Source organism: Hemiscyllium ocellatum, chromosome 4, assembly GCF_020745735.1.
Source record: "Hemiscyllium ocellatum isolate sHemOce1 chromosome 4, sHemOce1.pat.X.cur, whole genome shotgun sequence".
Lineage (NCBI taxonomy): Eukaryota > Metazoa > Chordata > Chondrichthyes > Orectolobiformes > Hemiscylliidae > Hemiscyllium > Hemiscyllium ocellatum.
Window position 1 is genome coordinate 47,781,754 of NC_083404.1, and position 13,275 is coordinate 47,795,028.

Sequence of the window (13,275 nt, forward strand, 5' to 3'; positions counted from 1 at the left end):
AAAAACAACTTCAGGATTTTGAGCCAGTGACAACAAGGGAACGGTGATATGGATTCAGTCAGGATTATGAAGGACTTGGATAGGAAATTGCAATGATTTTCCCATGCATTGTTGCCCTTGTCCTTATAAGTAACACAGGTTGTGGATTTGAACACTGCTGTTAAAGAACCTTTGATGTTGTTGTAGGATCTAATGGATGGTACACACTGCTGCAATTTGCATCAGGTCAATAATGAACATTGATGGAATGCCAATTAACTGGGGTGCTTCGTCTTGGATGATGTCAAGTGTCTGGAGCATTGATGGAGCGACACTCATCCAGGCATGATGCCTTGCACCTTACAGATAAAGGACAAGTACTAGGTGTCAGGGGTGAGTTAGTCACTGCAGGATTCCCAGTCTCTGACCTGTCCTTGTAGCCACAGTATTTACATGGCTGGTCCATTTAAATTTTTGATCAATTTTAACTCCGGGATCATAACAGTCGAGATTTCAGCAATGGTGATGCCTTTGAATGTCAAAGAAAATGGTTAGATTTTCTGTCGTTGTAGATGTTCATTTCCTGGCACTTGTGTAATGCAAGTATCACTTGGCTTTTATAAGCAGCCTCCAGTGTCCTTTTAACAACCACCGATCAGGTCAGATATAGACTCTTATCCTATCTTATATTCAAGACTGCCTAACTGTGGACAGAAATCTCAAAATAGACCACATCCAAATGCACAGGGCCTACCACCTGCATGGGATGCTCATAATTCAGCATGAAAGGTGTGCCCACACAAAGCCCTGATGCCAACTTGATGGATTTTTGAGTGTCTGTAAGTTGGGCATGACATCAGTATGTTTGTAGGCTGCTTTTTATTTTGCCGTATGATCTGAGTCTCTTAGTCAATTGACTTCCTCTGAAAGAATTATTGTGTAAAGGATTGATTCCTTCAAGCTCCATTGTGTTTGTAGGAATTGTAACACTTGTGCTTTTCTTCAGGGTGGCTGGTCCAATGGCAGGAGGAAGGTCTTGTTGTCAATTTAAGGATGCTGAGCAGGGTTTGAGGCTGCAGGTCTGATCACTGGCATTCCAGTTTGAAAACAGCTGTAAGATGCAATGGAAGGTTAGCAAGAAGATAGGTTTACAAGGTAGAGGCAACTTCTCTCCAAAATTTAAAATCTAATGTTAAAAAATTGGCATTTTGCACTCAGTCGACCTTAAGGGTTGAGGGTTTGGGGAGCAGTGTTATAGGGTGTGGTCTGTCATTGGCTATCACGAGATAAAGTCATCGCTGGCTGGGCCAGTATTTATTGCCAATCTCAGAGGGCAGTTAAGAGTCAACCACATTGCTGTGGGCCTGGAGTGACATGTAGACCAAACAAGTAAAAGATGGCAGTTTCTTTCCCTAAAGGACATTAGTGGACAAGATTAGGTTGTTTTTATGATAATCAATTTGTGGTCACAATCAGATTCTTCATTCCAGAATTTTATTGAGTTCATATTCTGTGTTTGCCCTGCCAGGCATCAAAGCCAGGTCCCTAGAACATTACCTGGGTTAACAGTCCAGTGATAATACCACTATAACATTGTCTCCCCTTGGAAGCTACTGCCTTGGATTGGGTTTTCAGCCTCCTTCAAGGGCCAGAATTTGATCAGATTCATCATCAATCTCTCAACGGTTTTCAGACACAATCCGGAAAATTGTAAAGGATTCTCTTTTACCCTTCCTTGCACTTATCGCTAGAAGAAGACAAATAAATTGACAATATAAACTTGAATTTCAATTGATGGGATTATTTCTGATCGTTATCTTGGGAAAGACAACCATTTGTAGAATGATATCGTTGATGCCGGTCGGTGCTGAGAAAACCTCAGATCAGTGAATGTGACCAAGGTTTTAGGTTACAAGGCATCAGCCATCGAGCTCAGCAACAGGGACAGCCCCTGAGCTGAGCCACCAGGGCAAATCCACCGTTCAAAGACAGTGGACTCTGTTTATGTGCTGAGCACTTGCAAGTTCTGCAAATGGAATTCGCGTAGATGTTTGAGCTATATATAGAGCTGCGAGATTAATACAGTTAGATATCAACATTTCCAACACGAGTCATTTCAGTTAGACCTGTTGCTGATTCCAAATGTGATGTGCTATTAACTCAGTCAGTGCAGCATAAATATTGTTTTATTTGTTTTCTTCTAATTTTAGGACATTGAACACAACTCACATTGGAAACCAATTTTAAACATTTAAAATACCCCGAAGTGGAAGTTGTGAGGAAGAGCAGGGAGAAGCCAAAAAAAAAATCGATGAACTAAAACTGCAGGTGTTCAGCCAAAGGAGGTTGGCTGTTATGGCCGAGTATGAGCTAGATAAGGAATTGAGCTAGTGAAGAAATTTACCTGCTGTAACTTTCATCTATGTCTCCCTCAATATGCCCCTGTGTAAATGGGCAACCCTAGCACCAAGGGCCTCAAGGCTTGCTTTGAGCACAGTGTTTCACGTAGTTAAACTGCCTGAGGGAAAATCAACCTGTTTTGATGTATTGGCACAGCTCTGGAACGGGTGAGACTTGAAACTCTCTTCCTCAAGAACCTTATAAAATATTTCTAATCAACCTTGGATTGTGTTATGACATGCTTTTAAGACAGGGGGGATTTGACTCTGGAGTCTTCAGTCCCAGAGGTAGGGACACTGCTACTGAATAAGAAGAAGCCCTCTGAGGGAACCTGGAGACTTCCAGTCACCTTCCTTCAGTTAGTTTTTAAGTGGCTCTTAAAGAACTTGATTGTCTACCCGATACATGCAGAAGGGTATCCCTGCCATTGCCTACCCTTCTCACACCAACTCTTTGAAAATTGTCTCAGAGTGGCTGGAAGGAGCTGGGGAATCCAGTGTAAAGGTAGTGCACACACCCATCTCTTCTGGCCTTTGACCCTGATGGGGACCTAGTGGGTTGCACTGTGGCTCAATGGTTAGCACTGCTGTCTCTCTCAGCACCAGGGACCTGGGTTCGATTCCAGCCTTGGGTGACTCTGTGTGAAGTTTGCATTTCTCTCTGTGCCTGCATAGGATTCTGCCAAGTGCTCCAGTTTCCTCTTTCAGTCCAAAATGCGCAGTTTAGGTGGATTGGCCATGCTAAATTGTCCAGGGATGTGCAGACTAGGTGGATTAGCCAGGGTTAGGGGATAGGGTAGGGAGCTGGGTTTGGGTGGAATGCTCTTCGGAGAGTCAGTACAGCCTCTTTCCTCACTGTAGTGATTTTATGATTCCAGATCAAGTCCCCTGTTTATCTATATTCATTATTATCTGGGTTGCTCGTGTTGTGGGGAGAAACCTGACACCTGTGTCTGTGTGGTTGAAAGGGTTGGGGCTTGAATGTAGCATAGGCCTTGTTGAAGTGTATGAATGGAAGGAGTATGAGAGTGTTAAGTGATTCCTCTGGTGTGGTTAGTTTTGAAACAAACTGTGATAACTTCCCAGAGCAGTGCCAAAAAAAAAACACAGGTAGTTAACTCTGTTCCACACGATCTCCATTAGTTACAGCTCAAAATGTCCCAGTAGATGACCCCCCAAGCACAATCCATATTCGTAGGCTAAACATTGCCTGCTAATAGACTAAACATAGCCTGGCATTGCACTTTACCACAATGCAGCAAGAAAAGCTGCAAAAATTCCAACTTTATTTTTAAAACTTTTTTTTGCAGCAACAGAGAGATTCTGTGTAGTTTAGAATGAAAGTAACTTTTACAGGCTGGAAAAAGGGAAGTATGTGGTATACTGATTGTACCAATCTCACTGAAGGTATTTGTGATCCTAATGGAACATCAGCTCCTAAGTATAATGACTAGATTGCATTGAATAAAAAGAAATGTTTGGAGATTTCTACAGTCCCTTCCCTGGGTTTAAGATTAAGTTTAGTGATGTAATTCACACTGTTTAAAATTTGTTCCCCTTGAAATGTTAAATTTACAAATACCTCATCTTGTACACAAGAAGAGTGCAGGATTGAACTTTTTTGATGACATGGCAGAAAGTGGCTAAGGGTAGTGCTTTTGATGTTGTATCTATTGGCTTTCCAAAGGTGTTTGATAAATGCCACATAATAGACTCATTAGCAAAATTGAAGCCTGAGATTCAAGGAGTAGTCAGTGGCTGTGCAAATATGCAATTGGCTAAGGGACAGAAAGTAGAGAGTAGTGGTGAATATTTGTTTCCTAGACTAGAGGGAAGTCTCCAGACTGTAGTGAGGGTGTTGGCATTGCTGCTGTTTTTGACAGATGTTAATAAACTGGACTAGGGCATAATTTCAAAGTTTGCAATGAACATGGAACAATGAGGGGAAAAATAGTAACAGACTTTAGGAGAGCAAAGATAGACTGATGACATGGGTGGACAACATGCCAGATGAAATGTAATACGAGGAAGGTTGAGGTGATTGCTTTTAGTGGGAAGATTGAATAGAAGAAATACAAGTGAATTGGTGCAGTTTCAAAGGAGGTGCAAGATCAGAAAGGTCTGGACATGCATGTAGACAATTAGAATCATAGAGATGTACAGCACGGAAACAAATCCTTTGGTCCAATCCGTCATGCCAACCAGATATCCCAACCCAATCTAGTCCCACCTGCCAGCACCCGGCCCATATCCCTCCATTTGAACAAAGTTGGTAAGGCATATAGGATTCATGATTTTATAAATAGCAACATACAGTATAAAAATAAGGAAGTTATGAAGTTATCAAACACTGGTTAGATTCCACCTGAAGTATTGTATCCCATATTTTGGAAGTAACCACACTTTGAAATGGAATTTAAAGGCTTTAGAGAGTGTAGTGAGGAGATTTACTTTAATGGTGACCATTTCGATTCTGTGAGGAGACTTAAGAAACTGTGATTGTCTCCTTAGACCAGAAAAGGCAAAAGAGAGATTCAATTGAATTGTTCAGATCTAGAAGAGTTATGCGAAAGTAATTAAGTTGCAAATAAACCTGTTTGACTATACACTAGTGTTGTCTGATTTTTGACCTTGTCCGCTGAGTTCAGCTCTGGCATCTCCTCATCATAACTAAGTTGCAACTGCTTACAATGGTAAAAAAACTTGATACTAAAGGACGCTGACTTAGAATAAGTGAAGGAAGCCAGAAGAGAGAGAGAAGTTTTTATTCAATAAGTTGTGATCTGGGAAATCACTGCCTTAAAGAGTGTTGGAAGCAGATTGATTATTAATCAAAAGAGAATTTGACAGATTTTAGAAAGGAAACTTTTACAGGGTCATGGGGATGAGAACAAGGGAGTGGGTTGAGTTGGACAGCTCTCCTGTGCTTAATGCTTTTCTTTTCTGCTGTACCATTCCATGTTTCCATTCGTTTTCTTTCTAACAAATGTGTTTCTTCAGTTTCATGGTACTTGTTGACTTGTGAATGATAACTTTGAAAGAGAATCCTAAGCAGTTTGATTGCCCATTTAATGCTGGTTACTCTTTCCTCATTAGGTCTTTTGTCTGAACTGCTGAGTGAACACTCCTGCCTTTGATCCATTCACAATTGGATAATCAACTATTTGATTGGCAGCTTAACAGATAATGGTTAATTTGAGCCTTTCAAATTCGTGACACTTTTGAGGTGATGCTTCTGAAGTGTCACACTTTGCGGTGTGATATTTTTAGAAGTTGTGATTGTACAGATGTTTTTTCAATGTAATATTTACATTTCAGCTGTAAATCCTCACCTTTAATGATCCATATGGAATTTCATGCTAAAGAGAACATGTCATGAATTCATAGGTTTATCTAATTTGCAGGGAATTGCTGATCCATTCAAACATTCAAAGATTAATTAAATTTCAGGGATCAGCATATTAGATGCACACTGGATTCAAATTTTAGCTGCGAATGTGTGATCACTTTATGGGCATTTATTAACTACTGTGCAACAAGTAAGTTGGTAATATTTTAAAGGAGCAAATGTTTCCAAAAGACATTTCCAATTCTGATTTTAGGATCCGACTTATCCGACTTTGGAAAAGATGTATGATGCATGATGGAAAAACAGGTTTTCCATGTGAATACTCTTTGTTGTGTGGGTGTCATGTGGCTGCTTTCATTGCTCAAACTTATTATTTACATTTATATAGCATTCTGCAACACCTTCAGATACCTCAAAGTGTTTTTCATAAAATGGAGTACATTTTGAAGTGTACGCACTATTGTAATGTAGGAGCTACAGTGACAGCAAGCTCCCACAAACAGCAACGAGATACTGACTAGATAAATTGTCACAGATAAGTTGATTCTTGAAGCTCGATAATCCCTCAAAGAATGATGTTGATTTATATACCAAGTATAAAAGCGAACAGCTGGTTTGGGTAATCTTATTTGATATGTATGGGCATATCAAACTCCTGTGCATCTTTGCAACACTGTCCATAATACTTGTTTGATCTTTTGCAACCGGAGTCTAGGGTAGTGTGTGGGGGTGCATTAACGCCCAATAACTAAGGTTCCAGGAAGCTGCTGAGCTCAGGCTGGATGAGGCCACTTTGCTCAGGTCAGGGCCTGGGGTTAGGGTCCAGGATCAGTGGTAGAACCAGGGCACATGATTCTGTCCCTGCCCCTGTCTTCATCAGGTATTAATCATGAAGCATGCATTTTTGAGGTGAAAAGTTGAGACTGACTACTAATGTGAATATGACATAAAACGGCCGAAACATGTGGTTGACTTATAGTTGTATGCAAACAGCATATTTCTGGAGCTGAAAAATGGTTGGGCCAAACGTATATACTACGATGTGCAACATTTTATAATGATATTGTTTGAAGGATAAACATTGACCAAGGTAGTGTCCTCGTTCTCAAACCTTGTGGCAGGAGTTATCATCCAGTGGAGGATGGGCAGGGAATAGTAGGATTTTGAGCCACTGTTTAGTGAGGAATAGCAACATTTGATCAAATTAAACTGGTATGGACATAGAGCTGGTGGTATTCTGAGCATGATGTTGCTGAATTTGCCCTTCTCAGTAAAAGAAGAGATTAGTTCAAAGAAAGCTTGGTGAAATGTTAGAATATATTCTGTAGATAATATCTACCTCTAGCCACAGTGGATCAGAGGTGAACGGGGTGCTCTCCAAGTTTCTTAACAAGAGCACCGATCAAAGGGACTGCTTCACCTTGGATGTAATGAACTTCATAAATGTTATGGCTGTATCCATTTTGTTGAGTACTGAGTTTCCCATCTTGACACCAACAGAAAGTTCAATGGATGTATGGAGTCAGGAGGTGAGATAAGCATTACAAACACCTCTGTCCTGCTGTATGAACAATAGCCTTGTTTTGGCTGATGCAGTCAATGTTCTGGGGTCATTGGTGACCATTGATTATAAAGGCCTCGGCAAAGTTGATGTTGTTGAAGGTTGTCAGGAGAGGTATTTGGGGTTTTACTTTTGGAGAAGCAAATGTCAGATCTCACCTACTAACCCAAGCAGTAGTGACAACCAGATTGTGCTGCAACTTTACAAGGGCTGCTTTATTAACAGAATAAGCCAGGGATTGAGGGAAATATTGAGGGAAATGGTAATGCCAGTACAGAGGATAGGAGGGAAAATTGGTAAAGCCTATGGCATTATTTAATAAATGCATAAAATGGATACCATGTTGAGGCAGTAAACATTTAAAAATGCAAAACCATATTCTTCATTTCTGTCTTAATCCAAAGATTTATTGACTGTAAATTCAGGAAATCCTGAAGATATACAATAATTGGGCCTTTCAAAGTGTCAGAGTTGCTTTTAAGTAAAAATGGAGTTGAAGAGTAAACTAGATTTGTTATATCAGTTCCTAAGTTGATGCACATCCTTTAAGTTCATTGTTGCCATTAGATGCGATATTTGTGTAGCTGATGTCTCCATCTTTATTGGGAACTTTATTTATCTTGCTTTCATTATCAGCACTCCTTCTGATCTGACTGTAATAGCAAGTTCTAAATCAGAACTAAGCCAACTTTCCAAGCCAATGCAAATTTTATTTGTAACTAATCTCTCCACTGACCAATCAGTGAATGCTGCTGACAACAAGCCCTCACTAAGGAATGTAAGCTGACCTAATGGCTGTAAAGAGAAAAAAATAGTGGGGGGAAGTAAGAGGAAAATTATAGAATTAGAAAGGTCTCAATGATTAGATTTCAGGCTCCAGTTATAATAATTAATATTGTCATTCACTACTTCCAACTTGGTCGTACTAGTGATGCACAAATGAATCTGAACAAATTATTCAGTGATCTTTACCAGTTGCCGTTAGTGAATTTGTTATAACTTTTCTTTCAATGTTCATATTGAAAAGTTCTCGATACAAATAACAAAGGTTATCGTGTGCAGGCCTGTAAAAAATGTGTTTATACAGTACTTTTGTGGGTGAGGGCGATTCCAAAAAAAATAGTGTTTTCAATATGAGAAACAGCTGTGACTCTCTTGCACACATGACTCATCCATTTTTATTGGGTGGGAGACTGAGGCTACTGACATACAGAGACTGATTGAGAATCATGTTTATTTTGCAGAGTATCCCAGCCACAGACCCACACACACACTTGAATATCTATCGTCTTGTTTTTTTTCTCTCTCCCCCAGTTCCTGTTATAAAAACAGAACCCACCGATGACTACGAATCTGCCTTGGTCTACGGATCGCTTAATCAAGGGATGAACCCAGTGTCCCAATCTTACTACTCCCAACAGGTCATGACACCTGAAATGACACCGGATCCTGGTTCTTGCCTTGTAAGTAGTTTTCCCTCTTGTCAGCAGCGAAGCACTGGGTTGTCGTCTTCCCCTACTTCAGGTCACAAACAGCATGAAATTACACCCATCTCTTATACCAAATGTGTCAGCAGCCCTACCAGTGCTCAGCTCAGTCACCAGCAGTCTGGAGCAACAGTGCCCACTATCCAAGAAGTGCATAGATCTGTTGTTGTGCATCCAAGTTCACCCACTCACTCAGCACATGTTATGATGCAGCCCCAGATGAATCAGCATCTGAACAGCAGCTGTTCCCGTGGTTTCCAGCAAACTCTGTACCCCAACAATCTTTCTCCACAAGGCCCGTCTGCTTCCCCAGAGGCTGCTTATGTGCAGCCCTTCAGCCCCACTAACTCAGCAGCCATGGGTCAACAGCAGCAAGCTCCGAAGCCTCCACGAAATGGATCTCAATCTAGCCAATCAATGATGTTGCCAGTGCACCAGGAAAACAGTCAGGATTTGACTCCCTTGCAAATTACAGTGAAGCAGGAACCTCAAGAACTGGATCAGTTGTATCTTGATGACGGTAAGTGTGTTATTATTGCAATGTTTTTATGCCAAATTGCAGTATAAATTTGAAAATTGTCTTGATTCATTATATTTATTACAGGAGTTAATAAATGCCTGGGGTAATGGTCTCTTCCACAAACTTGTCTGTGCTCGGGTACACTGAAGAAGGGGTTATATCATGTTCACTGATGAACTTGAGGTGACAATTGGTGGACATGTTAGACAAGACTATGTGGTTGGCAGTAGAAAAATATTATTGTTATTAAGTTTATACAGTTCCTTTGTTTAATGGATTATTTTGACATACTCTTTCACTTTGAAAGTGATTAAAATGTAAAAGGTGTGCATCACCAGCAGTCGAGATAGGAAGAAAACCAGTTGGAAGACAGTAATATCTGTAACATTCTTAAACTGGTTCTTCATATTACTGATCCAAACAAGATTCTGAAACATCTATGTAGCAATTTATTGAAACCGTCTGGATGTGTTTTCCTCATGTATGTTCCTTGGTTGCTGTGTGACTGCTAAATCACATGGAACCTTTCATGATGAGCTGATGAGTTAGTGCATGGATGGGAGACATTATTGGAATATCAAGTGTAAAAAAAAATGCTTTCTAGGTCCATTCTTGGTGTCACCACACGGCAGGAGATAGTTATCTCTCCTCCACAGACTTGATGATACCCCGATGACACTGGAGTTGGAAGCATCCGAAGCTGGCTGGTAAACCTAAGACAACAATTGGTGGGCACCTCAGACTGGAATTTGTCCTGGACGATAGTACAGTAATATTGTTTATATGGTAAAGAGTTAGGTAGTTAAGTATTTGAATACTCAGAGATACTGATAGGGCATTGGAGTTAGATGGAAAGAAGCCAACATCTGTAATATTACATTTGGAAAAAAAATACTGTAGTCGAGAAAGGTATTACAATCTGGTTTTATACTTCATGGAATAGCTTGAAGTTGCATGTAACAATAATATTGTCATTATTGAAATCGAAAGCTTCTTTTGTTATTTTGAAGAGTTAAATTTCTGATTTGTTGTGCTGTTCCAACAGTCAGGATATTTTGCTGACCATTTGATTGATGACATTGATGCAACCTTCAGTTACTTTAGAAAAAGCATACTGTGTATTTATTGCCGAGGTTTGGATGAATCTCCCTCCCAATTTCAATCAGAGAGGAATTAGGAGGATGACAAATCATATTTGATAAGTAATAAGCAGAATTTGCCTTTTGAAAATTGGATTAAATTTCCATCCATTTATAACCAATGTGCAGAAAATCTATTTATTCCATAAAATAAAAGCCTAAATTAGATTGTCTGCAGGAGAAGGTGGCGAGGGTTTGTTGTTGGAGGGAAACGGGGTGAGGTTTTGATTATGAAATAGCTTCTTTATTTATAATTATATTGATTATTCAAGCGAGACCAGAGGCCCATAACAACATATATTAAGTTAAAACTTTCATTGTTTAAATTATTTATTTTGAATAGCAAATATTATTAGCGTGAGTAGCATTGCAAGAACCTGATCTCATCTTTCCAGAGCTTGTTACCTAGCCAAATGTTCTTGCAACTATCCCAATTGCTGGGCTGTCCTCATGGTGCTCACTCTGTTTATGGGATAGCAATGTCAGTCAGAGGAATATCTCGGTGGTTTAACCTGATTTGCACCTTACTAGTGAGGATGTGAGTTGAGCCAAGACTTATTGGTATTGGCAGTTGAGCTGGGATGGGTGGGTGGAGAGAGGGATTGGCATGATTTGCAGGGATTTGTGCTGCTCCTCCTCACCTCTCAAAATCTGTTCTGAAAGCCAAGCTATGCTACTTCTGAAATAATATACAACACCCCCGCCCTGGCCATAAAAGGACACTCTGCCAATTTGGACCTGAAAAGCACATTGGGCCCTTGACCATCTTGTTGTAGGAGTCCAACCTGTAAGGCCACTTAGTGCCAGGACCCTGTGGAGGTGGAGGTGGTGGTGGGCAGATTGAGAATTTGGCATTAAATGTCATCAAAGTAGTTTCTGACCACTGCCGTTCTATTCCTGCTGATGGAGGCCTAGAGTGAATTTAGATAAAAACGATGACTGCAGATGCTGGAAACCAGATTCTGGATTAGTGGTGCTGAAAAAGCACAGAAGTACAGGCAGCTTCCAAGGAGCAGTAAAATCGACGTTTCGGGCAAAAGCCATTCATCATACAGGTGAAGGGCTTTTGCCCAAAACGTCGATTTTACTGCTCCTCGGATGCTGCCTGAACTGCTGTGCTTTTCCAGCACCACCAATCCAGAATTTAGAGTGAATTTAGCAACATTGTCTGGCGACTGTACCTCATCCAAAACAATGTCAGTTTTTAGAAATTACTTCTGTACAGGTCCCTGTGAGGTACACTTAATCTCTCAACAAATGGCTTGCCATTTTTCCATTACTGGACTTGGTGTGTATTACGGAGCTTTGCATTCCAAATATCTGGCTCATCTGACTGATGAACATTTACTCACCTACATGCTGCCTCCCAACAGCATCATCTGAAAACATGTCACATTCTATGTATATATAGGTGATGCCCTGTCCAACCTTGCCACAATCTTCATCATGCTGTCCCTTTTTTTTTGTCCCACTGTTGTCATCCAGTACTTTATGAGCAGGAGTTTCCTCCAATTATGTTGTCTTCAGTCTCTACCTCAAAATCTGTTCCCTCATGACCAATGCTATTCCCTCCCTGGCAACCATCTGAAGTGGCATTACACTGTTCCTATTCATGCTGTCACATAAAACTGCTGATTTGCACCTCTTTAAAATCATCTGCCCCTGCCTTGCATGAAAATGTTCCTGAAATGCAGTTAACTCCAGACTTGACTGTTATTCTCTGTTCTCCTCACCAGCACCCCATCTTTCACCTGACAGAAACTCTACCTTATCCAAAATCCTCCTGCTTTTTATCATAAATCATATTCTTGTGCTTTCTAACTTGCGTTGATTCTGGGTCAGTTATAGAGTCATAGAGATGTACAGCACGGAAATAGACCCTTCGGTCCAACTCATCCATGCTGACCAGATATCCCAACCCAATCGAGTCCCACCTGCCAGCACCTGGCCCATTCCCCCCCGCCAGCACTTGGCTCATTCCCCCCCAACCCTTCCTATTCATAAACCCATCCAGATGCCTTTTAAATGTTGCAATTGTACCAGCCTCCACCACTTCCTCTGGCAGCTCAATCCGTATACGTACCACCCTCTGTGTGAAAAAGTTGTCCCTTAGGTCTCTTTTATATCTTTCTCCTCTCACCCTATGCCGTCTCAACTATGATCTCTAGTTCTAGACTCCCTGACCTCAGCAAAAAAGATTGTCTATTTAGCCTATCCATGCCTCTCATGATTTTGTAAGCCTCTATAAGATCACCTCTCAGCCGCCGATGCTCCAGGGAAAACACCCTGAGCCTATTCAACTTCTCCCTATAGCTAAATTTGAAATTCTCATCCTTGTTTTCAAATATGTCCATGGCCCTGAATTCACTTCAATTCCAATCTCTGCATCTAAACAACATTTCAGATCTCTGCTGTCCTACAGTTGAATCCTGTGATACATAACTGCTTTTAATCTCCCCACATAAGGCATTGATGCTTGTAGCTGTCTAGCCCTTCAACTCTGGTCTTTCCTCTCTAAGCCTGCCATTCTTTAAAGTACTATTTAAAATTCATATATTTTTCCAAAGTCTTGGTCTCTTGTCCTAATATTAATTTGGTATTGCTCCTCATGATGCAATAGATACTGTGTAAGTTTTAGATAACTTACACAGTGTCTATAAAGTATTGTTGTTTATCTGTTCAACTTACCTCAGTATATAGGAAAAGTATTCAGTATTAAAAATACCATCATTAAAGTTTTACCTTTATACCATGTTCCTGTCTTTTTATCACCTGTGATGAATTTCAATATTGTTAGTACTACCCTAGTATACATATAGCATAAGTTTTCAATAAAAGTTT

General features: G+C 40.4%; 1 protein-coding gene across 5 annotated transcripts in view; it reads left to right on the forward strand.

The window, feature by feature from the left end:
- Positions 1–13,275, forward strand: part of nfatc1 (nuclear factor of activated T cells 1) — a 281,481-nt gene that overhangs the window by 161,397 nt on the left and 106,809 nt on the right. For 3 of the 5 annotated variants that reach the window (XM_060824249.1, XM_060824248.1, XM_060824246.1), the window contains one exon: positions 8,603–9,295. The exons of 1 other annotated variant lie outside the window; for it this stretch is intronic. In XM_060824249.1, coding sequence (XP_060680232.1) covers positions 8,603–9,295 — 693 coding nt within the window. Of the gene's footprint in view, positions 1–186; positions 243–8,602; positions 9,296–13,275 lie in introns of those variants that run through there. One more of the 5 variants, XM_060824251.1, reaches the window with a different exon arrangement.